Source organism: Tursiops truncatus, chromosome 10, assembly GCF_011762595.2.
Source record: "Tursiops truncatus isolate mTurTru1 chromosome 10, mTurTru1.mat.Y, whole genome shotgun sequence".
NCBI lineage: Eukaryota > Metazoa > Chordata > Mammalia > Artiodactyla > Delphinidae > Tursiops > Tursiops truncatus.
The window spans coordinates 25,403,578-25,430,885 of NC_047043.1; the positions used below are offsets into that span (position 1 = coordinate 25,403,578).

Here is a 27,308-nt window from a genome sequence, read left to right on the forward strand (position 1 = left end):
ATGTAACGCATATTTAAGCAGTGGGCTAGATTCTGGGTTTGCTAAGGTGAAACAGATATGATCTTTGCCTTATGGGACAAAAACACTATCTATCACAATTCCATAGAGCTATGAGCTAAGACTTGAGTACTCAGGGTGTTGTTAATAATACTGCCTGTAGGGACTGGGGAAGAGACTTATATTTAGGAACGTTTTGGAGGGATGCCCAGGAGTTCACTAAGCTAAAGCTGTGACCCTGATTGGGCTTTATTTAACCTAGGATTATAAAGCCCTGAAAGGATGTCAAATTGCATGAGGCAGAACATGATTGCTGCCAACTATGTTTATGGCACAGACCTGTGTAGGATCCGTAATACCCTTTGTGCTATGCTCTTCTGACTCTACAAGCTTGTATTTTGAAGTTCTTTACCAGATCAATGTTTACTACACACTTCAGAAGTAAATTTAGCTGAATATTTCCCCGAGCTTAGTACATGAAGTACACAATAGGAGGAGGCAAGTATAAATGACTCTCAATTTTTTTGTACATTGTATTACCCAAGAAATGAATTGTCCAGCCCAAGTTCATCTAAGACATCTGTCACAAGGTCAAGACTGTTAGAGTCCCAAGCTCTAATTTTTAGCAGATACGAAAGAACCAGAAATGATACTCCAAACTGAGAGACAATATGAAATTGCCATAATGCTTAGAAAACGTGTATAAACTAACCGTTTCACACATGCGTGCTGCTGGGTTATAGAGGACTCAGGAGATTCAAACATGGATATTCCCTGCAAGCTTGTCATCACCACTGGAAAAATAAGCTCAAACCTATGCACGTTTTGAGTTGATATAGTTGATGTTGGGTCCCTGAAATAGATAAAAATTATTTAGATTCTGAGCTATGTTACTCAGTGAAAGTTTAGAATGCTCATATTGTTTTAGATTATTCTCTTGCTGCTCTTTCACTGTATTTGTCATAGTGCTAATAAATAAGCAACTAATATTTAATGGGTATTAATTACTTCTATACAACCATCTCCAGTGGATGTGGTATTCACTATAAAGTAAAAAGCAAAACAAAAAGACACACCTTCACATTTTAAGGAATATTCAACTAATACATTGATTGCCTTTTTATACGTAGAGAAACATATCCAAATGAAAGCTTTGCTAATGTTTATGTAGCATACTTTACCTGTCTTTGGTGTTCCTCTTCCTTACAGGACACTAGTATGTACGGAAGATATGGAAAGAAACCTCAAGCAATTTTTTTTCTGGATTCTGGTTGATGTGAAGGGCTTTGAGGATTGTTAGTTTAGAATTTAAAAATACTCCTAGTTGCATGAGCGCTCAGAATCTATTATATCTTAGATATTTTTACTAACCACTAAACCTTCACCATGTTATTAATGTAATTATGATATTATGCATGATAATATAAAAATCAGGAATCTGAGAAAAGATGGTGCTAATGTATCTTAGCTTACATTTAAATATATTTTCTTTCCTTTAGTCCAGTTTCATTTAGATTCCACCGAGTTCTCATGAGCATATTCTATGTATGGGTGACTAGAGAGAAATAGAGCCAGTTCATTGCTCAATTTTATTTAGATTTTACAGTACTGAGCTTTCTTAATAGGTCATCCTTCTAAAATGACTGATTTTTATATTATATAAAAAAAGACTCGATTGGGATTGACATGTATACACTGAAGTGTATAAAATGGATGACTAATAAGAAAAAAAATAAATTAAAAAAAAAACCCAAAACAACAACAACAACAAAAAAGACTCAGTGAATATTTAGCTTTTAACTAGAAGGAGAGCAAAGTCAAAGAGTAGAAGCAATGGAGATAAAGCAGAGGAAACCCAGGAAAGAGAGTGGACCCAGCACAAGTGTAGGTATGCACACATATGTGTGTGGGATATCATCCTATCGTGAGCTTCAGAGAAAAGAGCACCTTTATTGCCCACCATCTGTCATAGCCATCATGTTTTCATTTTTAACTCATGTATTTCTGACTTGATAAGAAACTGCTGAACATGTATCAACAGTTTCACATTAGTAGCTTTTTAAGTTTCCTCACTCTGTATAAGGAACACCTTATCAAGCTGACTTGGAATAGAGAAGAAAACTCAGACAGACAATTGGTGACATGTAGCATCAGTTTTCTGTTGGGATGTGTTATAGTCCCCATCTCTCTCAGTTTCTTTAGTATTTTAAGAGAGGTTTCCTAGATATGCAAAAAAAAAAATCTTCTGAAGCTAACGAAAGGCTGCTTCTTAAGTATATCTGAATAACTCTCTGCAGAATGAGAAATGCCATGTCCTAAGGGACTTAATGAGAACCAGCAAGTTTTCCCATGGTCCTAAGAATTGTACAGTATGGTAAACAACCCTGAAGCCTGGGGCAGATCCCAGGGCCAGCCCTGTTTCTTTCAACTTCGATCAGTGTCAACTCAGACTTCCATTGAACTCACTGGAGAGCCATTGACAAGCTAATGAATTGACCTTTAGACAGCAGAAATTAGTCTGAGGACATAGGCCTTTCTGTGGAAACATCTACAATGTTCTTTAAAGGTTCACTCTTGTTAATTTAATGGCGTTACATGCATTTCAGCAAATTGAGGCCATATCAGACATTTACTTATCAAGGGGAGTACTACCTGCTTTCAAAAAGCTACCAACTTTCTGCTTTGTGGGGAGAACTGGAGTGCTATTGTTTTAACCAAATAATATACAACACATTGGCCTCTCCCAGTCTTTATCCTCCTCTAGAGGCATCTAGATTTAAGTGTCTTCTGCATGGCTAAGTCTGTTCCATGAACCTGTCTTCCGTCTTCCAAAGCTTTGTTAACCTCTGTTGTTGGTTGCTCTCTCCTCTCCTGCCTTCTTTATCCATGTTGATTTACACCATTTTTATTCATTTTTCTCCTTTTAAGTAATTTCGGTGGAGTAGAGGGAACAGAGATAAACATATGTTCAACCTCTGCTTTTTAAACTTGGGGTTCCCCACGAGGGTCTTATTTTATATTCTGCCTTTTATCTGGAATCCTGGCAGTAGAAATTTGATTTTTGCTCTTTTGAATTTCTTTCCCTCCTGTCTTTTCTTCTTCTCCCTCTCTTTCTCCTGCTTCATAAAAACAACCCACCTCTAAATAATATTCTTTGTCATTTGGTAAGCATAAATATATCTGTATCTTTCATGGAAGTTTAGCTATTGAAATGCTAAAGCTATTTGTGGTTGAGAATTTCTAAAATGACCACCCAAAAGTGTGCTGCCCTAATCCTGGGAACCTATGAATAGGATCAGATAGAATTTTTATGAAGACACTGTGTTATGTGGCACAGTAGACCTTAAGTTGGAGAGGATACCCAGGACTATCAAGGTGGCACAATTACACACAACAGCCCTTAAAAGAGGAGAGCTTTATCCTGCTGTGGCAGAAGAGGAAGGCAGAGAGATTCCAAGTGTGAGAAGGAATTGAAGTGTCACTGCTTTTAGGATGAAAGGCACCACATGAGAAAAAAATCAGATGCACTTTGTAAGTACAGAGTGGACCTTGGCTGACAGCCCACAGGGAAACAGGAACCTCCATTCCACAGCCACAAGGAAATGAATTCCACCAACAAATGGAATGAGTTTGGAAGTGGATTCTCCTGAGAGCCTCCACTTAAGCAGTGAACTCCCAGCCAAGCCTGTCTAAACTCTTGACCCACAACCTGAAGATCATAGATTTGTGATATTTTAAGCCACTGAGTGTGTGGAGTTTTGTTTCACAGCCATAGAAAACTAATACGCTATCTCACATAAAACTCTTTGTTTCTGACGTTGCCATGAACCTTGGACCCTAAAAACAGTTATAGGGAATGTGAGCATGGCTCTGTGGCGGTATACACCTGTGTGTTTTGCACCCTTCACATTAGTAGCTTTTTAAGTTTCCTCACTGTGTATAAGACACACCTTATCAAGCTGACTTGGAATAGAGAAGAAAAGTAGGAGAGACAATTGGTGACATGAGTCATTTGGTGACATTCAGGCTCATTTAACATCTTCTCTTGTGCAATCTCTCCCTGCCCCTTGGGCACCTGCATTCTAGGAAACAGCTATTTGGAGTATGCAAGGACAGGGTCTTTCTGTCAACACTGAAGGATGCTCTTCTCAAGACTGGCAGAATATTCATCCGGGAAGGGATTCCCGTACTGCTAGCCTGTCTCTTTCCTCCCTCCTGGCAAAACCACAACTTTGCCATTAAAGAGTGTTTTTGCACCATTTGTTTTTTTCACTACAATACAAATTCACTGCTTTGTTGAGTTAGGTGGATGGCAAAATTATCATAATGGTATTTTATATATGTGGCTTTGCGGGAAAATGAGATGCTCTGCATAAGTAAACTTTCCATTTAATTAAAAATTGTTTATTTTATCACTACATTTTAAAAAAGACTTCATCTCTTAAACTAAAAAGAAATAGATATTATCCAGCCTTATTAAATGGAAAATAATGTAGACCTTTCACATTTTTATTGATGATTCATGTCATCATTAAAACTATCATTTATTTCACAGCTCTGTTACTGCAGTGATGCCCTTAGGGACCCTTGTTCTTATACTAAATGGCCCCAGACCACTAAATCTTTGATTCTACTTCTACAGTTTACATTTTCCCTTCTCTCTTCCTTATAAACAGGAGGAAAATTCTAATCCATTATTGCTGTTGACTTATCTGCATCCAGTAGTTTTCCACCCACATGCACATGTATTAGAAAATTCAATTTTCTAATTCCGAAATTGAACCGGAACCGTACTACCTTACAATCAATTTAAGATTTATGTGTACGGGTGGTGAAGTTGTAGCTAAATATAATAAAGACTCATAAAAACTTACATTTGAATGTTTTTTATTTCCCAAACATTAATTGAACAGTTATTATGTCCAAAAAATTGTATGGCTCATATGAAAATCTAGAGATTTAAAAATTAATAGATAGGGAAAACAAACATTTACACAACTGTCTAATAAGAATATGGTGTATTAAATCTCATTATTCTATATCTATTACAAGGAAATCATTAATTCAATATGAACCTGCTTAACCATTAATCTAGTTTTTCATAAAATTAGTATATTTTTATCTTTATAATATTCATTCGTTGGTCAAGGCTTCAATTTACTATTATACTCCCAAGAGTACCTAAGCAGTGTCATGCACTATAAGTGATCGTTAAATACATGTTGCAAATAGTGAAATGTAACCAGTTTGACTTCTCTGCTATTCTAATACTCCTGTGTAACCAATATCCTGTAACAAATCTCTTCCATCAGAAAGATCTTGAGTGATTTCTCTTTTCCTGGTTAGACTATGACTGCTAGGGGACTCCATCACAGACAGGAAATTTTGAATATTTGTGTATGATCTTAAAAAATGTATTCAGAATTTACATTATCCCAGATAAGATATTCATGCTAGATTTATTATAAAATATTATTTTGAACAATTTTCTGACTAAAATACTTAGGTTTTGACCTCTGAGCTGACCTTGTTGGAGGCTGTGCCATGTTTATTTTGTGTCTTTATATCCTCATGGCACAGTGCAACCTATGCCTGTGGTTCCTCAAATCTCAGTTTGAAATGAAAATTTCCAAAGAACCATAAGAGTTTAATAACAAGTATTAGAGCACAGCAGTAAGTGCACCAGTTCAAGAGTGTATCAGAACTTGAAGTTGGCCAGTCCAAGATAGGTGGCGGCTTTCTAGAGGCATTTTAATGACCTAAGAACAGAGGAAGTGCATGGTGGGTACTGATTGGTCATAGTGTTCCTATAGTAACATGTATTGGATGCTTGTAATGTGCGAAGTTTGGAATCACTATGCTATGGTGCCAGAAAGAAACCATGAGATCATAAGACATTTTTTTCTCTCTTAGGAGTTGATGGCAGCTAAGGGCATTTGGCTAGGTTTAACAGGGAGCATTAGGACTATGAAATATAAATAAAATGGTGTGTGTCAGCTCTGAAAGATAGCCAGGAAAGTCATTCTTGCCTTACGGACTCTGTGGAAGAACATTCCTGAGGGACCGAGGTTATGGTGTTGTATTTATCTTTGCCTATCTCATAGTGCCTAAAACAATATTTGTACATGGTGGAAGGGTTAACATTTGTTTGTTAAACTGAACTGAGTGGAGAATTTGCTTTCTTCTTCCAGGGTACAGAATCTTGCAAACTCCTCTGAAATTTAAGTTCCCTCATGGCATACCCTAAAAAATTTAATCAAAACATGGAGCTCTTTTATAGGAACCTGACTTAGTAACTTTGAGGAGGCCAAGGCTGAAGAGGAAGTGAGGAAGTATCTCCAAACGCCCCACCCTCACCTCACTGCCCAGAGCTAGCCTGCATCAGATGATTTATTTATTTGTTTGCTCAGTTTGCTATGCAGATAGAAACAATCCCCTCCTCTGTAGGGGAAGCATTGCAGATCGGGCAGATTAAAAAGCAAGAGCTGGAGTGAATAGTAGTGATCTCTGAACTCAGACATTTCTGTATTTTCTTGGTCTTTCTCTTTTGCTAGCACTTAAGCACTGAAGGAAAAAAAAAATTCTTCCACATACCTGGCTGGCTATTGGAAGCTGTGAAATAGTGGTTAAACTGGGAGGATTGGAGGGAACTTTCCTCCCCCATTTTTTAAAGTTTGGCTGTAGGTCCTTCTGCCTGCAGGCTACAGTCACATTAGCGGTTGGAAATTGGATAACGACAGCACAATGACAAATCCAGGTTGCTTGCAATAAGTTGCTAATCCCTTTGCTTTAATATCGGAGCAGCGGATAATGATGTTTGGACATCACTCCGGTTTACTGACGACCCCACTGGGGCCAGCAATAGAACCTTACAACTGTCTAACAAGGCGTCAGGTGATTCCCGTCGTCACAGCAACGGACACTGGAATCTAATCTTCCCTCCATCCCTTCTAGCACCCAATAACGCCTAGGTTATATAAGTGGCCCATCATTGCTTGGTAACTTGAATCAATTAACGTTAATTCGCACAATGCTATGATGTATTGTGATCACTTTCATTTCAGGGAAGGGGGAGAAATTGCTATAAGTCACCTAAAATGAGGTTGTCTGTGGTGCTGAGGTATTAATTGGGTGTCCATATTAAATGCAAAAGGAGCCCCATCGTGAAAGGAAAGTGGATGAGTGACTCTCTTGGCTGCTATTGACCTATCAGAAGAAGACAGTGCCCTTTTCCTTTGCTTTTATCTATTACAGTTTTCCCTATTGCGTGTCAAGTTGATGTATTATAAAAAATTCATTTGGTGACCTTTCACCCCCTTAGCAGATTAAACAATTTCACTTCGATGGCATCATTAACAAGACCCTGCATTTAATGATGATTTCTCTAAAAGGCCACGGAGATTCGATTTTAAGCTAACAGATTTATTGCACTATTATAACATATCGTAAAAAACTGTACCACCTACGGTCAGGTTTTAGGTTAGAAACTGCCTACGAGTTTATGTGGAGCTTAAAGTGGTATTACCTTGGGATATGCTGTAGCAGCAAGTCTCTGACCTCCAGTGGGATGCTGTTTACATTTAATCAGAGATGTTTGCTCACAATAAACTTTAAAGTGTGTCAGGGACGGGCCTTTTAGCAAGTGTTCAGGTAGTTGGTTCCCATCCCTTCGTCTCTAGACATCAACGTACTTATGTCAGGACCTTGGATGGAGTCTTTTGGTTTCTTTAACCTACACGGCCAGCCTACATCCTGTCCTGCATCAGAAAGCTTTTAAGAAATAGGCCACTTCCCTGGTGGCGCAGTGATTGGGAGTCCGCCTGCCAATGCAGGGGACACGGGTTCGTGCCCCGGTCCGGGAAGATCCCACATGCCGCGGAGCGGCTGGGCCCGTGAGCCATGGCCACTGAGCCTGCGCATCCGGAGCCTGTGCTCCGCAACGGGAGAGGCCACAGCAGTGAGAGGCCCGCATACCAAAAAAAAAAAAAAAAAAAAAAAAAAATAGGCCAGTGGAGAAATAGTATGTGATAACAATGTTAGAATTTTCCAGTAACCTAGGAGCCATAGAGGATGCAATGAATAACATGGGGTTTTAAAATATGATTTCAATTTTTTCTTTAAATAAAAAGGAGCCTTACTCATTCAGGCTAAGCAAACTAATAAATGATGATCAGACTAGTGTGTGTGGAATTCCCAGTGAGTGATTCTAGCAGAGGTCAGGGCTTTAGCTGGCAAATGACCAAAAGGGATTCGTAGGACCACACATGCCCCATCCCCCATTTTCCAGGATTCTCAAGGGAGAGGGAAATTGCTCCCTACAGAAACTTCATAGTTTGTGATCCTCTGTATTTGTTCTTGCACTGTTTCCTCTTCTTAGGACTAATTGTCACCTTTACCTCACATACACTCTCTGTTAAAATAAATATCCTTTTCTCCTCACATAAGAAAAAAAAAAAAAGATCAGGGGACCAAGTAGTTGACTCACAAGCATTTAATTGAGGGCTGGGTAGGATACTATTTAAAAAAAACCTCAAAGCCTTGTTAGACCTGACCTAGGGTGTTTTGACGGTAATCTATTACCCTATATTAGGGTAATATGTGTGATATATGGTGTCTATATATATCCATTTAATTGCTAAAACTCTATTGCATGCCTCTGATGTGTAATACACAATAGGCTTAATGGGACAATAGGTGTATAACCCAGAATATTCGTTTAATAGCGCTGCCTTGGGTCTTCCAAAATACCAAAGCTCCGGTAAAAAGATGTTTTGAGGTATCATGAATTATGTAACTATTTTATTTTATAATTATTCCATTTTATTGCTAAGTCACATCAGCAATTAATGTGCTCAAAAGAGATGAAAAACAGTATAGCTCTGGACCTTGGTCATACACTTACTCTTGGTAAGACCTTTGGAAAAATACTGAAGCCTTTTTGGACCTCAGTTTCTTCATGTGCAAATAAGAGTACCTATGTCATAGTGCCACTTTAAAGATGCAATGAGTTTATAGGTGGAAAGCATAGACTAGTACTTGGTACAGGGTGTAAGTGCTCAGCATATATTAATTATAAATAAGTATTATTCTCCCTAAGGACTTCATTGAACTGAAATCAATTAATCAATGAATTCCACAGTTGTCGATTCTATTTAGTGCAAGCATCCTGTGGAGACAATGAGCATGAAAGGGTGGTTGTGAGATTAAATGAGCTATTCCATGTGAAACAGTGGTGTGGGAGGTTGCTCCCAGGCATCTCTTTCCAGTTCTTTTCGGTGACGTCATCTTGGTACCACAGAATTAGCCATGGTGAATGTATTTATACTGTGGAAATTGGAAAACACTAACACCTCTTGGGGGAGAGCTGGTTTACTAGCATACTTAGAACACATCCCCACCTTCTAAATATTTTAGTCTGATAAGTTGCCTCACTAAGGCTTTTTTGGAGCTGATATTAACAAATTGTGATAAAAATCTAAGTTCATAGTATGTTCTCCTCCCACCTCCCCCACCCCCCCCGCCCCAACCAGTGTGCATTCTTTCCTATGGCAAAGCAAACATATAAAGTAAATATATAATTATTCTTTAGTTATAAGGTCATGTTTGCTATACAGTGTATTATTCAGTTTCTAGAAACAAAGGCAAATGCAAATCTTCTCACTGGTAATAACGTGTTATGGAAAAAAGCTACTGCAGTGATATGATATCTGTAATCTTAGGCATGTATTCTTTTCTTTTTTAACATGTGCCAGAAATACAAGCAATTTCGAAACTGGGAACTTGATATATATTCGGCCCTATGGTCTTTCAGTCCTAGTCCAGCCTTCAGATGGAGAAGTGGGAAAAGAACTTACAGTACAACCACAGCTCGTTTTTCTGGATAAGCAGGTACCTTGTGCCCAGGTAACAATCTTTATTCAGAGCCGGGTACCATGTTGTATCTGGCGCATGTTTCACATTGCATCATCTTCAAGATACACATGTACAGAGTGCCCACCCTGTGACATTTGGTGCACTTAGAACATCTAACTACTTTCATTATTTTCCTTCCATTTCACAGCCTGCTTTCCTTCCACTTTCTATAAGTGCCCAGAATTTGATCAAGGGTAAAAATAGAATTCTGATACTTTTTCTCCTCAAGCAAATTCTTTTTTTTTTTTTCGGTACGCGGGCCTCTCACTGTTGTGGCCTCTTCCATTGCGGAGCACAGGCTCCGGACGCGCAGGTTCAGCGGCCATGGCTCATGGGCCCAGCCGCTTCGCGGCATGTGGGATCTTCCCCGTGTCCCCTGCATCGGCAGGCAGACTCTCAACCACTGCACCACGAGGGAAGCCCTCCTCAAGCACATTCTTACAGCAGGTCTCATGTATCTTCTCAGAAATCTCGCGTTCTCCAAGTGTTGGATCTATATCTGAAGAAGTCATTTCATATGCTAATGAAGGAATTTATGCCATCACATCTGCATTATAGTTCTATGTTATTTTAAATGATTTCTCCTGTATGTGGTTAAGTACAGCATCAACAAGAGGCTTCTGTGCTTAATTCTAATTTCAGTGTCCATGCCCTCTGATTCTATTTTATCTTGTCTATATTTACTAATATCAAGGGGGGAAGAGTGAAATATGATACTCAAATCAGCTTTCCACTCTTGACTTTAGAAATGCCTCCGCTGACGTGCTTACAGAGGGCTGAAGGCCATGGGCCTGAGGTCCACACTTCTGCTCTAGCCTGGCACTCACCCAACTCTCTCCTGCTTTGTCGTCTTAATCTTTCCTTCCTTATTAACCCTCAGCACACCGTGCCACTCTCCTTTTCTGTAAACTTAACTTAACTTTCTCCTCTTCACTGCCCTGCCCCAACTTTTCTTGCAATAATCTCCCTTCTCTCTGCTCAGTAAGCTAATTTGATATATTCTTCTTAACCTGAGAAAGAAAATATTTATTTATTATTTTTTTCCTTTGTTTATTGTGTGCTTTATAAAAGATTCTGTGTGAATCCTCTTCTTTTTCAGATAACTTCACAAAATTCTCTTCTGAGTCCAACTTTTCCCCTTTTTTCCTGTTTCCAGAATCGGAGAGTAGAGTCGTTGGGGCCCCCATCAGAGCCTTGGGTCATTTCTGTTTCTCTGGAAGGGACATCAGATTCCATGCTGAGAGGTAGGTACCTGTGACATTCGGAGACCTGCTATAATTGCATCTGCACAGAAATGTTTGCTACCGTTGGGAATCTATAACAAAAGCCGCTAATACTCAGTATCTTTGTTAGTTTGGAAGAAATCCCCTTCACCACCAGTCTACAATGCCAGTGTCTGCAAAAGGGAACATTAGGTTGGCAGGAAATGTTTAACAAACGATCTGCCCACCTACCCCCACCCCTGCCAACATGGTGAGGAGTATTATTGTCATACCTGAATCTTCAGTATGGTGTAAGGAAAAGGTCATGGCCCCCTAATCATGTACAGATGATTCTCTGGTACAGTATCAAGTCATAGGTACTATGTGGTTTCTATGGGGAAACAAGCACTGGCTCTCAATGTTATAAAGAATAAATGTGATGGCAAATGCAAAGCGCCTGGCCCAGAATAGGCCCTGAGAGCTCATTTTCTCCTCTCCAGCTTTCTTGGTCCTCCATTACCTTCCTGTTCAGTCCCAGTACCACTGCTAGCTTCATTTACTTTTCTGGAGTTGTGCATATGAAAATCAAAAACCACCATTCTGTTCTTTGCTTCTATAAGTTTTACTATTTTAGATACTTTATATACATGAAATCATACAGTGTTAGTCCTTCTGTGACTGGTTGATTTCACCTAGCATAATGTCCTCAAGATTCATCTATGCTGCAACGTATTTCAGAACTTTTTTTTTTTAGTTTTATTTATTTTTTTATACAGCAGGTTCTTATTAGCTATCTATTTTATACATATTAGTGTATATATGTCAATCCCAACCTCCCAATTCATCCCACCATCACCCTTCCCACGATTCCCCCTTGGTGTTCATACATTTGTTCTCTACATCTGTGTCTCTATTTCTGCCTTGCAAACCGGTTCATCTGTACCATTTTTCTAGATTCCACATATATGCATTAATATACGATATTTGTTTTTCTCTTTCTGACTTACTTCACTCTGTATGGCAGTCTCTAGGTCCATCCACATCTCTACAAATTACCCAATTTCGTTCCTTTTTATGGCTGAGTAATATTCCATTGTATATATGTACCACATCTTTATCCATACTTCTGTCGATGGGCATTTAGGTTGCTTCCTGGCTATTGTAAATAGTGCTGCAATGAACATTGGGGTGCATGTGTCTTTTTGAATTATGGTTTTCTCAGGGTATATGCCCAGTAGTGGGATTGCTGGGTCATATGGTAATTGTATTTTTAGTTTTTAAAGAAATCTCCATGCTGTTCTCCATAGTGGCTGAATCAATTTACATTCCTACCAACAGTGCAAGACGGTTCCATTTTCTCCACACCCTTTCCAGCATTTCTTGTTTGTAGATTTTCTGATGTAGCCCATTCTAACCGGTATGAGGTGATACCTCACTGTAGTTTTGATTTGCATTTCTAATAATTAGTGATGTTGAGCATGTTTTCACATGCCTCTTGGCCATCTGTATGTCTTCTTTGGAGAAATATCTATTTAGGTCTTCTGCCCATTTTTCTATTGGGTTGTTTGTTTTTTCGATACTGAGCTGCATGAGCTGCTTGTAAATTCTGGAGATTAATACTTTTATCAGTTGCTTTGTTTGCAAATAATTTCTCCCATTCTGAGGGTTGTCTTTTTGTCTTGTTTATGGTTTCAGTTGCTGTGCAAAAGCTTTTAAGTTTCATTAGGTCCCATTTGTTTATTTTTGTTTTTATTTCCATTAACCTAGGCAGTGGGTCAAAAAAGATCTTGCTGTGATATATGTCAAAGAGTGTTCTTCCTATGTTTTCCTCTAAGGGTTTTGTAGTGTCCAGTCTTACATTTAGGTCTTTAATCCATTTTGAGTTTATTTTTGTGTATGGTGTTAGGGAGTGTTCTAATTTTATTCTTTTATGTGTAGCTGTCCAATTTTCCCAGCATCACTTATTGAAGATGCTGTCTTTTCTCCATTGTATATCCTTGCCTCCTTTGTCATGGATTAGTTGACCATAAGTGCATGGGTTTATCTCTGGGCTTTCTATCCTATTCCATTGATCTATATTTCTGTTTTTGTGCTAGTACCATGTTGTCTTGATTACTCTAGCTTTGTAGTGTAGTCTGAAGTCAGGGAATCTGATTCCTCCAGCTCTATTTTTTTCCCTCAAGATTGCTTTGGCTATTCAGGGTCTTTTGTGTTTCCATACAAATTTTAAGATTTTTTGTTCTAGTTCTGTAAAAAATGCCATTGATAATTTGATAGGGATTGCATTGAATCTATAGATTGCTTTGGGTAGTCTAGTCATTTTCACAATGTTGATTCTTCCAATCAAAGAACATGGTATATCTCTGCATCTGTTTGTGTTATCTTTGATTTCTTTCATCAGTGTCTTATAGTTTTCTGCATACAGGTCTTTTGTCTCCTTAGGTAGGTTTATTCCTAGATATTTTTTTCCTTTTGTTGCAGTAGTGAATGGGATTGTTTCCTTAATTTCGCTTTCTGATTTTTATTGTTAATGTATAGGAATGCAAGAGATTTCTGTACATTAATTTTGTATCCTGAAACTTTACCAAATTCATTGATTAGCTCTAGTAGTTTTCCGATGGCATTTTTAGGATTCTCTATGTATGGTATCATGTCATCTGCAAACAGTGACAGTTTTACTTCTTCTTTTCCGATTTGGATTCCTTTTATTTCTTTTTCTTGTCTGATTGCTGTGGCTAAATCTTCCAAAACTATGTTGAATAATAGTGGCGAGTGTGGACGTCCTTGTCTTGTTCCTGATCTTAGAGGAAATGCTTTCAGTTTTTCACCATTGAGAATGATGTTTGCTGTGGGTTTGTCGTATATGGCCTTTATTATGTTGAGGTAGGTTCCCTCTATGCCCACTTTCTGGAGAGTTTTTATCATAAATGGGTGTTGAATTTTGTCACAAACTTTTTCTGCATCTTATTGAGATGATCATATGGTTTTTATTCTTCAGTTTGTTAATATGGTTTATCACATTGATTCATTTGTGTACATTGAAGAATCCTTGCATCCCTGGGATAAATCCCACTTGATCATGGTGTATGATCCTTTTAATGTGTTGTTGGATTCTGCTTGCTAGTATTTTGGTGAGCATTTCTGCATCTATATTCATCAGTGATATTGGTCTGTAATTTTCTTTCTTTGTAGTATCTTTGTCTGGTTTTGGTATCGGGGTGATGGTGCCCTCATAGAATGAGTTTGAGAGTGTTCCTCCCTCTGCAATTTTTTGGAAGAGTTTGAGAAGGATGGGTGTTAGCTCTTCTCTAAATGTTTGATAGAATTCGCCTGTGAAGCCATCTGGTCTTGGGCTTTTGTTTGTTGGAAGATTTTTAATATCAGTTTCAATTCATTACTTGTGATTGGTCTGCTCGTATTTTCTATTTTTTCCTGGTTCAGACTTGGAAGGTTATACCTTTCTAAGAATTTGTCTATTTCTTTCAGGTTGTCCATTTTATTGGCATAGAGTTGCTTGTAGTAGTGTCTTAGGATGCTTTGTATTTCTGCAGTGTCTGTTGTAACTTCTCCTTTTCCATTTCTAATTTTATTGATTTGAGTCCTCTCCCTCTTTTTCTTGATGAGTCTGGCTAATGGTTTATCAATTTTGTTTATCTTCTCAAAGAATCAGCTTTCAGTTTTATTGATCTTTGCTATTATTTTGTTTGTTTCTATTTCATTTATTTCTGCTCTGATCTTTATGATTTCTTTCCTTCTACTAACTTTGGGTTTTGTTTGTTCTTCTTTTCTAGTCCATTTTAGGTGTAAGGTTAGATTGTTTATTTGAGATGTTTCTTGTTTCTTGAGGTAGGCTTGTATTGCTATAAACTCCCCTCTTAGAACTGCTTTTGCTGCATCCCATAGGTTTTGGATCATTGTGTTTCCATTGTCATTTGTCTCTAGGTATTTTCTATTTCCTCTTTGATTTCTTCAGTGATCTCTTGGTTTTTTAGTAACATATTGTTTAGCCTCTATGTGTTTGTGTTTTAACATTTTTTTCCCTGTAATTTATTTCTAATCTCATAGTGCTGTGGTCAGAAAAGATGCTTGATATGATTTCAATTTTCTTATATTTACCAAGGCTTGACTTGTGACTCAAGATGTGATCTATCCTGGAGAAGGTTCCGTGTGCACTTGAGAAGAAAGTGTAATCTGCCGATTTTGGATGTAATGTCCCATAAGTATCAATTAAATCTATCTGGTCTACTGTGTCATTTAAAGCTTGTGTTTCCTTATAATTTTCTGTTTGGATGATCTGTCCATTGGTGCAAGCGAGGTGTTAAAGTCTCCCACTTTTATTGTGTTACTGTCAATTTCTTCTTTTATAGCTGTTAGCAGTTGCCTTATGTATTGAGGTGCTCCTATGTTGGGTATATATATATACACAATTGTTATATCTTATTCTTGGATTGATCCCTTGATCATTATGTAGTCTCCTTCCTTGTCTCTTGCAACATTCTTTATTTTAAAGTCTATTTTATCTGATATGAGTATTGCTACTCCAGCTTTCTTTTGATTTCCATTTGCATAGAATATCTTTTTCCATCCCCTCAGTTTCAGTCTGTATGTGTCTCTAGGTCTGAAGTGGGTCTCTTGTAGACAGCATATATATGGGTCTTGTTTTTGTATCCGTTCAGCGAGCCTGTGTCTTTTGGTTGGAGCATTTAATCCATTCACATTTAAGGTAATTATCAATATGTATGTTCCTATTACCATTTTCTTAATTGTTTTGGATTTGTTATTGTAGGTCCTTTCCTTCTCTTGTGTTTTCCACTTAGAGAAGTTCCTTTAGCCTTTGTTGTAGAGCTGGTTTGGTGGTGCTGAGTTCTCTTAGCTTTTACTTTTCTGTAAAGCTTTTGATTTCTCCATCAAATCTGAATGTGATCCTTTCTGCGTAGAGTAATCTTGGTTGTAGGTTCGTCCCTTTCATCACTTTAAGTATATCATGCCACTCCCTTCTGGCTTGTAGAGTTTCTGCTGAGAAATCAGCTGTTAACCTTATGGGAGTTCCCTTGTATATTATTTGTCATTTTTCCCTTGCTGCTTTCAATAATTTTTCTTTGTCTTTAATTTTTGCCAATTTGATTATTATATGTCTCTGCGTGTTTCTCCTTGGGTTTTTCCTGTATGGGACTCTTTGCACTTCCTGGACTTGGGTGGCTATTTCCTTTCCCATGTTAGGGAAGTTTTCGACTATAATCTCTTCAATTATTTTCTTGGGTCCTTTTTCTCTCTCTTCTCCTTCTAGGACCCCTGTAATGCGAATGTTGTGTTTAATGTTGTCCCAGAGGTCTTTAGGCTGTCTTCATTTCTTTTCATTCTTTTTTCTTTATTCTGTTCAGCAGCAGTGAATTCCACTATTCTGTCTTCCAGGTCACTTATCTGTTCTTCTGCCTCAGTTATTCTGCTATTGATTCCTTGTAGTGTATTTTTCATTTCAGTTATTGTATTGTTCATCTCTGTTTGTTTGTTCGTTAATTCTTGTAGGTCTTTGTTAAACATTTCTTGCATCTTCTTGATCTTTGCCTCCATTCTTTTTCCGAGGTCCTGGATCATCTTCACTTCATTATTCTGAATCCTTTTTCTGGAAGGTTGCCTATCTCCACTTCATTTAGTTGTTTTTCTGGGGTTTTATCTTGTTCCTTCATCTGGTACATAGCCCTCTGCCTTTTCGTCTTGTCTATCTTTCTGTAAATGTGGTTTTTGTTCCACAGGCTGCAGGATTGTAGTTCTTCTTGCTTCTGCTGTCTGCCCTCTTCCAGTTACTTCTTGCTCTACCCTGGCTTTGAGTCTAAGCTCATTCACATGCCTCCTATAAAATATGTACCTTGCCATACTGCATACATTACCCATACCCAGTTCCTTACTCACACTCCATACCTTATCGTATCCCATACCTACTCCTCTACTATACCTTACTCAGCCTCCATACTTTACTGTGCCCCACTCCTGACACATACTCCCCCCATTCGTCCTTGGTTTCCTCTCAGTTATCCCAAGGATATCATCACTGTCTAGCTTAGAATCATATTGGATCATGCAAAATGAAAGAGGCGTGAAACCGTTTGTTATTTTCCTCCATTAACACCAACTCATGCTCAAGCCAACTGACTCCCCTGGATCAGTATATTCTCTGTTGTTCTCTTTGGGAGATTCAATGAGAGCGTATGAGGAATGGGCTGAGGTCATCTTATATGCACACGTTTTTGTGCGTGTGTGTGAGTGTCATGAAATAGGAAAAGAATCTGGTGTCATCTTCTTTGTAGAATGCCCACATCACCAAACACCCTATTTCAATGATTGAAAGTATCTCTTGAAGACATCATGAAATATTTCTCCTTAACTTCAGAAAGAATGGAAGCAAAATCATTTGGCATGGATTACCTAACTTATTCTAAGTATTTCCTGCAGAAAAATAAATTAACAACAACAAAACCTGGTCTATATGTCTAGCCTAAATCTTTTGTTCTGCAGTTTAACTTCATGTTCTTTTGTCTCAGTAAATCCTCTTCAGTTCAAAAAAAAAAGAGGTTATAACCAAAAATGGGTTTATATACGCAAAGACAATTATTTTAGGGTCCTTCAGATCCTTTGATATTTAGCTATAGATCCTAGTTGTAGAAAAAATGTGTTCTTAATACTAAAAAAATAAACTCTCAACATTAATGATGTAACAGTTTGCTAGTGTGGATAGCTAAGGGTAAGAGGGATCGTTTTGGGGGTGAAAAGTATTTTAGAAACCCTATGCCTTACAGAATCACATTCAAGTAGCATTCCCTGATAAAGCATGTCATCAACTTCAATCTTATGTGAAGCCCAACACCCCATCTCCTCCCAGGTTCCCTCAGCCAGGACCAGCTTGATCAGGGAGCCTGTCAATGACATTTGTCTATTTTACAATTACCATTCCAGAGATATGATGAACCCCAGAGTCATGTACTGTACTTGGCAGCAAACTGCCTCAGCTTTGGGGCACATATGCTTCAAAGCTGAGAATATCGTAGATATATATGGGAATCTTTGTAGAGATCTCTGAGGCAAGCTTGTATTTAATACAAAAGCAAACCGATTTGGAGCTAAAGTACTTTCCATTAGGCAGTTTGGCGGCTGTTCTATGAGGCAGACTCACTGTGCTCGCCGGACACATTTCAATTAAATGCTGCTTTGTATTCCTCCAAAGATGGGAACAATAAGAACGTTTGTCAAAGGGAAAACTGTAGCAAATGATTTCATGTTGAACATCTGTACTCTGCAGTTCACTGTTTGCAAGAGTTTATTGACCATAATTTTGATGCATATAGGTTTTAAAGAGTATAAATGGCATTTGTCTTGGTGCCTATCATTTATTTCAGTCTTGGCTTATTTATTTCCATTTTTTCTGGGCATTTTATTTATTTCGGGACTCTGAAGAGATGAAGGAAAAGATGTTTCTGAAAATGGAAATTTTAGTTAGCTCTGAAAAATTGATGAAGAAAGACAATGTTTTCCCAAAAAGGATTGAGCAATTGAATTGAGAAATAGAACACTATGCATATTCTATCTTTATGATACCTTTCAGCCTTAAAGATCTCAAACCAATTTTTAAACTTTAGGACCACTCTCCTATCTCATTGTCCATCATACCAATCATAGTGACATTTCCAGAGTGAAATGGAGCAGCTGTTAATTAGCAAAGTAATTTGAGGATAGTGGAGTCAGAAGACTAATTAAAGGCATTGTGAATGGGATCCAGAGCTAAGTTTCCTTCTTTTACTTTATAAATGGATGGCCTATTGTTAGAAGATGTCAGCTTTCCTTTTTGCATTTTATTCAGGGAAACCATAGCCCAGACGATCCAAGTTGCTGAACAGGGTAGCTTTTATCACTCCTGATTTGATGCATTGCTGTGGTCCTGATCTATTGGCCTAACTCTGTCACCGCATAAACCACAGATCCCTTGAATAGAAGAGAGGCAGAGCCTAGAAACTGACCACCTAGAAAGAGAATAGACTTTCTTTCTTGAGAGACATTTAAATATTCAGTATATAATAAGGGCTAAGAATACAAACTTTGAAAACAGGCAGAAGTGAGCTATAACCCTCTCACCATGTAATTTAACCTTTCCTGAGTCTATTTCTTAATCTCTAGAATATTGGTAATAGTATATTTTATAGGGTTGTGTAGTTTATGTACAATGATGAATATAAAGCACAACGTCTGGCATAGTAAGCTTTCAATATATGTTGGCTTTTGTTGTTATTATTCTATCTTGGATTATTTAGTTCCAAGATTTGTCTAAGAGAAGCCTGATGGATTTAGTAACCTCTTCAATTAAATTTTTTTTCCCATATTGTCCATTTGCCTCTCTACAGGGAAGACTTGAAGAAATCGCTCTTGTGTAGGTAACTAACATTCACTTTTTGGTTTTGTGTTTATTTGCAGGATGTACTCAGGCAGAAACTCAAGATGGTTATGTGAGGTTCTCCAACTTGGCAGTTTTGATCTCTGGGTCAAATTGGCACTTTATTTTTACTGTCACTTTCCCTCCAGGTAATTCCAGCACAGTGTGTTTTTATTATCTGTTCCTTTTTAAAAAAAATATATAACTCCTTCTCCTTTATAATCGGACTAGCTTCTATCATGAATAAGAAGTCATTGTAGTTTAGAGAAAAAAATCCCCTTGGTTGTATCGTTAAGGTGTCAGAAGCAAGAACACATGTAGGAATCAAGCCTCATGAGAATCATGGTAAGCAAGAATCCAAATGTACATTTTCCTCTAGTTATTAAAATTTACTTTGAATGTTCTATTTTTTTTCTATGACATTTGATGGAACTTGGTTGGGTATTAATTTAAGAATTTTAATTTATAAGAAGGAGAGTCCTGGGGTATCAAGTATTATGAAATCTTATCTTTCAGTCCTGCCCTCCTCATCCACTGCCCCACCCGCACCTTTAAAATGGTGACTATACCCACTCAAAATCTTGGTACTTTAGAAGGGTAGGTATAAGGTGTGTGTAAATTGCTTATATGATCCAGTTCTTCTTGACAAAACATTAAAGAGAAACCTTCTCCCTTCGGAAGTATTCTTGACAAATTTTGCTTTATTAGAGTGTAATACTATTCAATAACTTTGTAGTAAATAATATGTTACTTAAACTTCAAAGCCAGATGAGCTTATGAAAAATACTACTCTCCCATTTCCATGATGGGTAGAGTCCAGGCTGCACCCTACAGAGGAGTAGCGAGAGTCCAGTTTTGGACATCCTTTTTATAAAGGATTGAACTCTGATAGAGACACAGAATTACCACCTGAAAAAAGTTATCTAAATATTGTAATTTACCAGAAAAAAACCCTCCTCCCCTAAGAGAGCATCTGAAAGAGTTCTAAAAATACTAACATCACGTTTGAACTGAAAGGTAGATAATTATAATCAGTTATTAATTTGAGTCAGGGAAATTAGTCTGGTACTTAAGACATGCAGTTGTGGAAAGTAGTTAATGCACAGCTGTGATAATGCAAAGTTTTAAAAAATACACTAGAACAATCATGAGTGGATTTAAACTGCTTAGATATTGGAAATGGCAAAGGAAATTAAATGTTTTGATGTGAGGTGTCTGAAGCCCAACAACAAATATTTAATTAAGGCCAGGTGTTAGTTCTCCTTCATGAAACTTAAATTCAAACCACCAGTATACTTTTCAAAAAGTTAAAAATATGGCTCTCATGAAAATATATAATGAGTACTTGTCAACAAGTTACTTTACTCTTTAATGAGGGAACCAGGAGGATGGCAAGGTTTATAGCCTGGAAAGGACTGCTTTGAAATCAGTTTGCTAAATTGGATACAGGGCAATCAAACTCTAATCTTTGAGTTGCATGTCTACAAATATCACTTCCATTCTTACTGGATGAAAATCACTTGCAGCTTACCAGTCTTCTACAAATTCACAAGACTGGACCCCTGAATATTGAATATTAAGTCAAACAAAAGTGTGTTCCAGAGAATTTGATAAACCTTGGATGGGCTTGTTTGAAAATGCTCCAGTGTGATATTGTTAAGATCTGTAATCATTATTTTTCTCTCAGTTCCAAGTTTTGGACAATTTTTCTTCACAAAGGGAATACCATCTGGGGTCAGATAGTAGTATTAATTGCATAGGGCACCTATTCTTATAATACCTAAGACGTTGTCCTGATGTAAGCACAGATTCATGGAGAATGTTCAGCGCCTTGACCATGGGATTCCCAAGGATGTATTTTGAAGGGTAACACATGCAGAGCTGGATCCTTTGGTCCCGATTTGCTGCATATTTAAAAGACCATTGCCCTCCAGTTTCCTCAGTGGCTAACTAAGACTAAATACTTCATCCAGTTTACTTTAAGGCATAAGTTATACAACCGGATGTAAACTATAGTGTAGACAGCAGCTTCTCGGTGACAGTGCGATTTTGAGCCAGCTCTGGTGTTCACATTTACTGGACTACTGCTTCCTTTAATTTCCACCTTCAGCTTGTAAAGTCCCCTAAATGAGGAATCGTCTTGAGAAGTTTTCCTTTAGAATTTTCCTTAAATTATTCTTCGTAATTTTCAAGACTGACTCTATGAGGTGAGGCTCTGTTTAAGTGAGAAGAGAAAAGATGGAGGAGAAATAGAAAACATCAGAAGGCCTGCACTTCTGTGACCCCATAGCCACCTGTTCATTACCAGTGCAGATCCTGAGAGGGACTCCTTGTTTCCAGGTGTATCAGTGTCTAAGGCTGGAATTATTTGGGAAAGCAGCTCTCATCCTCACGTTGCTAGGCCACTCAATGACATTTCTCCTTTTTAGTAAGCTCCAAAAGAACAGCTGTGACAAGCCTTGATTCATGGGACTGTAATTTTTGCTTCATCCCTGAATCAAGCAGAAGACTTGCAGTCATTTTCATTATTTTCCCTCTTCTCCCTTAGAGAGAGGAACACATCATTATTCCTATTTTAGTATTTTTTGTCTCATTATTTATTTATTTTTCTTAAAACTGAAGAAAAAGGACAGAATTCAACATCTGCTTAATGCCCAGAGATGGCAGATAATGGGAGATGTGATTCCTGATTATATTTAGATCATGGAAGTTGGCAATCTGTCTTTCTAAAGTTTCCAACATTGTCCATGTCTTTATGTTTTTAAGTGGAAATAGATGTCACTTTAATCAATGTTTCATTGATCACTGCATACAAAGACATACATTTCTTCAGCTCTGTAGATACACCAAAGACTTATAATTAAGGACTTAGTTCATTAAAGATATATGTATATGTATATATATACATACATATACATATGTATAATTTATTTTCTACTGAGATACAATTGACAGAACACTGTATAAGTTTAAGGTGTACAGCATGGTGGTTTGATATATTTATATATTGCCATATGATTATCCCTGTAGTGTTAGCTAACACCTATATCGCATCGCATAATTATCACATCACATAATTATCATTCTTTTTTGTGGTGAGAACAATTAAGACCTAGTCTCTTAGCAACTTTGAAGTTTATTATACAGTATCATTGACTATAATCGCTGTGCTATTTTGGAAATATAGAAATTGAGGAACTGAGAAGTTACATAGGTCTAACCAAGTATGTATGGAATCCTCATAAGTCTTTATAACATGTGGGCTAATCCAGCTCATTTATCTGTTTCTGAACTTCCTGAGACACTGTCAAGAGGGCAGAGTGTCTGTGAAGTTTGTTCTACCGACTTCCCACCCAACCTTTCCACATGCATTGTCATTACCATGGTCTAGGCTGTGGTTTCTCTAACCATTTCCTGGAGCCATGGGACTCTTAGGGGGTTCTCCAGGGCCGCTGGGTTGAGACAGGATGCACCCTGCCACCCAACCCAGAAAAACTCAACTGCAGTGGCCGTTTCCGAGTCTGGAATATTCCTCCTCCCTAACTTCTCGTGGCTCGCTCACCAGCTCACCCAGGTTTCTTTTCAAATGTAACCTCCTCAGAGAGCCCTTTTCTGCCTCACTCTGTCCACACCACAGTCTCAACCCTGCTCCCCTCTCCAGCCATCCTCTGACTTCTGCATGGCACTCATCACTCTCTAGCGTCAGAGTATCTGTGTATTTGCTTGTTTGTCTATTGCCTGCCTGCTCTGTCCCCCATTAGAACCTAAGTCCCAGGACGGACAGGAATTCTGCTTAGTTCAGCATTACATCCTCAGGGTGTTAAAAAAAAAAAACAAAAACAAATAAATATTTGTTTATGAATAAGTGGGTATACTGAGATTCTGCCTAAGATTACATTTAAATAATGTTCTGCTGGTAAAAATATTTAAAAACTGGTGGTCTTCACCCTTAGACTCAGGTTACTGCTCCAGGCTTATAAACCTCAGGCCTGACTTCAGCCTCTCTGTCATTATTTGTGTTCTAAACACTTCCATGGCTTGATCTTCTATATCACAGGTGGCTCATGCCCCTTCCCAGGTCAGAATTTTTCCATCTGTGACACCTCATCGCCTTCAGAATGTTGTCAAGGGCCTTTTGGCTTTTGCCATTTAATGCCCGCCAGAATTTGCCTCACATGCTTTCCTGCACTGATTCCTAGTATCTCCTGGCAGTACTTTTTTCAACATCGATTGCTTTTTTTCTCTTTTCTGTCTTTATTTGCTCAACCTGCAGAGCCCCATCTAGATACTCTCTCCTCTGGGAAGCTTTCCCCAATCATATTCCTAGAAAATAACCTTCCAAGGCAATTGATTTGCATTATTCTGGTGGCATGGGTCACATTCTGATTTGTATGGAAAATATTTGTATGTGTATCTTATTTCATTTATTGGCTTGTAAGTATCCTAAGAATGAGAACAGTAACTTATCCACGTGGTGAAGTAAACAATCACTGAGCAGTTATTGGAAAATGGATAAAAGAATAAAGAATTTTGTTCTTAATTCTGTAAATCCCTAGTAAAATCCATACCCCTGTCTCTGGGCTAGAGTTAGCTTATTCAGTTGCCCATAAAAAGCAACTAATTAATAACAAACAAGCCAAATATGGCTCAAGGATAAGATGTACCCACAGGAGAAGCATTTCTAGATAATTTTGTTATAGTAGCTTTGGGACCGAGTCAGCCAGGAGTCAAGAGACTGGAGCTCTAACTGTGACTTCCAATCAAATTGTCAGGTTCAGCCCAAGGAAAGCACAGCAAAGAAAACATGGTGTTTCCTTGAGTAGAGAAAATACAAGCTCTGCTTTTGCCTGAATTATTCAAATGAAAGCAGAGATTTGGGGTTTGTTTGTTTTGAACGACCTACTCAAAAATACTGGTTATAGCTAACTTATGATCACAGGCAAGTGTTTTTTTTTTTGACTTTAAATTTTTGTCTTGAGATATAATTGACATATGATAAGCTATACATATTTAAAGCATACAGTCAGATAAACTTTGATGAATCTATACTTCCATGAAACCATCCCCACAGTTAAGATGATGAACATATCTATCATTCCCAAAATTATAGGCAAAGTTTTTAAATTTTTATTTTTTGAAATAGCATACAGTAAAAATGATGATTTTTAGGGGGTCATTTTATGAATTCAAAGATATATATAGATTCATGCAATCACCCCCACAATCAGGATGCAGAACATTTCCCAGACGTCTCCCTTATGCTGTTCCTCTGTCCTCACATCCTCCCACTAATCCCTGCAACCACTGATCTCTTCTCCATCTGTATAATTTTGTCTTTTCTAAAATGTCATATGAATGGAATCATATTATATATACCCCTTAGAGATGGGCTTTCCTCACTCAGCATAATGCTTTGGATGTTCATCTCAGTAGTTACAGGTTATTAATAGTTTCCTCCCTCCCTCTCTCCCTCCATCCTTCTTCCCTCTCTTCCTCATCCTCTTCCCCACTCCTTTTTCTTTTTCTCTTTCTCTCTTTGGCTGAGTCATACTCCATTGCCTGAAAAAAACACAGTTGGTTTATTCATTCATCTGTTGAAGAACATTTGGATTGTTTCCAGGTTTGGGTGGTTATTGAGGTGCTACAAACACGTGTGTACAGGTTTTTGTGTGTATAGACAGGGTTTGTTTGTTTGTTTGCTTTGTTTTCTTGCTTTTTTAGATTCTTTTCTACCTTGCTTCAAAAACACTAATGGAGTGAGAACCAAATTTTTCAGTCTACAAAACAGGGAGGAGTTTGAGACGAGTTCTTAGAAAGATGTCCTCCCTGAAGGGAACGGCCATTCTGCCCCTTCGTCCATAGCCACGGTGACTCTATCCATCTATCCCTGCTCTACCCCTAGTTTTCCAGATAACAGAATTCTTATGGACCTTAGAAATTCTCTTGGTTCCATAGTAGGAGTCCCTGTGCCCTTGTTTTGATGTGTTACAGGTTGTATTTGAAATGAGATACATATGTCATAGCAAGTAGTTTCACGCAATCTGGAGTCCAGAGTGCTTCTGTTCTAATTAGTGGAACATGAGAGTGAAGCTACAGCTTTGCACTGGTGGAGAAAAAAGGTCGAAAATAGGACAGCATTGGAAGAATTCCCCATCATAATGGACAGAAGTGGAAAGAACAATCATATATTATTGTTGGAATCTTGAAATTCTTTAGAAATATGAGTCTTGGATTTATTATTGACTCATGTATTGAATCATCTAATTCAATAAATATTTATTGAATCAACTATGTGCCAGGTACTATTGTAACCATATCTTTTCCACAGTATTTTATATTAGCATCTTATTAATAAGCTATTGTTACTATTTTGTTATTTTTGGTTTTTTTTTTTTAACAGGGGTCAATTTTACAGCTCGCTCCAGGCTGTTTGCTGTCTTACCTGCAACTCCATCCGAGAGGCCCACGATCATACTGGCTGCTTCCCTGTGCTCAGGGGTCTCGTGGCTGGCTCTGTACTGCCTCGTATGCTGTTGGTTTAAGAAAAGCAAAAGCAGAAGTATGTAATTTTTTTTTTAGTAAAAATATCTGAAGGAAATGCCATCATGTACAATATATTAACTATTCTTTTTCTTCCCCCAAAGAGACATTTTTATGAGCCTCTGTAACATATCAAACTACATGGAGCCAAATTACTCAACTCATACAGTAGAAACAAGGATTGTCTAATTCTAAATAATAATAATAGCAATAATAATATCAGCTCTTATTTTTTGAATACTCACTATGGATAGGCTTCTAAGTACTTTAGAGATGTGAATTCATTCAGTTCTCACAACAACTCTATGAAGTAGGTACTAAGTACTACATCTGTGTTTCAGGGGTGGAGCATGAAGCCCAGAAAGGCTAAGTGACTTGCCCAAGGTTTCACCACCAGGATCAAACTTTGGTTCTCTCCATATCTGACTCTTTGAAACACTGTGCCCTACAGCCCATGTGACCCTCCAAAAGGAGAGTTCAATAAAGGGGGAATGTCCTCTGCTTTTTCAGAAGAAGGAAGAGAGTGCTTGGTGTGGTTTTTTTTTGTTGTTGTTTTTTTCACTAGGAGCATAGAAATTGTGTTTTTAGGCATTTTCCCAGAAGCTGATCTTTTTCTTTCTTTCTTTTTTTGGGGGCGGGGGGCAGTGGGTGGAGACATGGATGAAACACTTTGATATTAGGAGATACTAGGAAACCAAAGTGATAAGGAAGAGTGAGAATAAAAGAGGTGAAATGAGGAGAGGCAAAGAGAGAAAGTGAAAAATTAAGAAAGGAAAGAGGAGGTAGCCTGGTGCCACCACTAGACAGCTCACTATGCTTGGATTTCTGAGAGATGCTGAGGGATGGAAGCTCCACTAGATGCTCTTTAGTTTGAACCAAGCTTCAGCCTGGTCTCTCCCTCCCTCCCTGGCATCATCAGGCTTCACAGACTTAAAGAAAACTCAAGGATCCCTTGTCTTTCTCAGGAAGAATGGGATCTCATCCTGGTTTGTTGCCTGTGATTTGTTGCATCACGGGTTTTGGTCTTTGTTTTAAAATCTAAAAAATCTGTGTGTGCGCATGTGTGTGTGTGTACGTGTGTATATGTGAATAGTGCTTTCTGGTTTGAAAGTAAAGACCTTTCATAATTTTTAATCTCATGGTTTGTGAAGTAGGTGATTTAATTCTCATCCTCCATTTTATAGCTAAACCTCCCAGCCATGGAGGGACTGTCCTCTAAGCTTGCTCACCCCATCTCT

General features: G+C 38.0%; 1 protein-coding gene across 1 annotated transcript in view; it reads left to right on the forward strand.

Annotated features, from left to right (window-relative positions):
• Window positions 1–27,308, forward strand: part of PKHD1 (PKHD1 ciliary IPT domain containing fibrocystin/polyductin) — a 424,868-nt gene that overhangs the window by 384,605 nt on the left and 12,955 nt on the right. Inside the window, exons 61-64 of the mRNA XM_033864110.1 lie at window positions 9,750–9,885; window positions 11,066–11,153; window positions 19,572–19,679; window positions 25,931–26,089. Of these exons, the coding sequence (XP_033720001.1) occupies window positions 9,750–9,885; window positions 11,066–11,153; window positions 19,572–19,679; window positions 25,931–26,089 (491 nt within the window). The remainder of the gene's footprint in view (window positions 1–9,749; window positions 9,886–11,065; window positions 11,154–19,571; window positions 19,680–25,930; window positions 26,090–27,308) is intronic.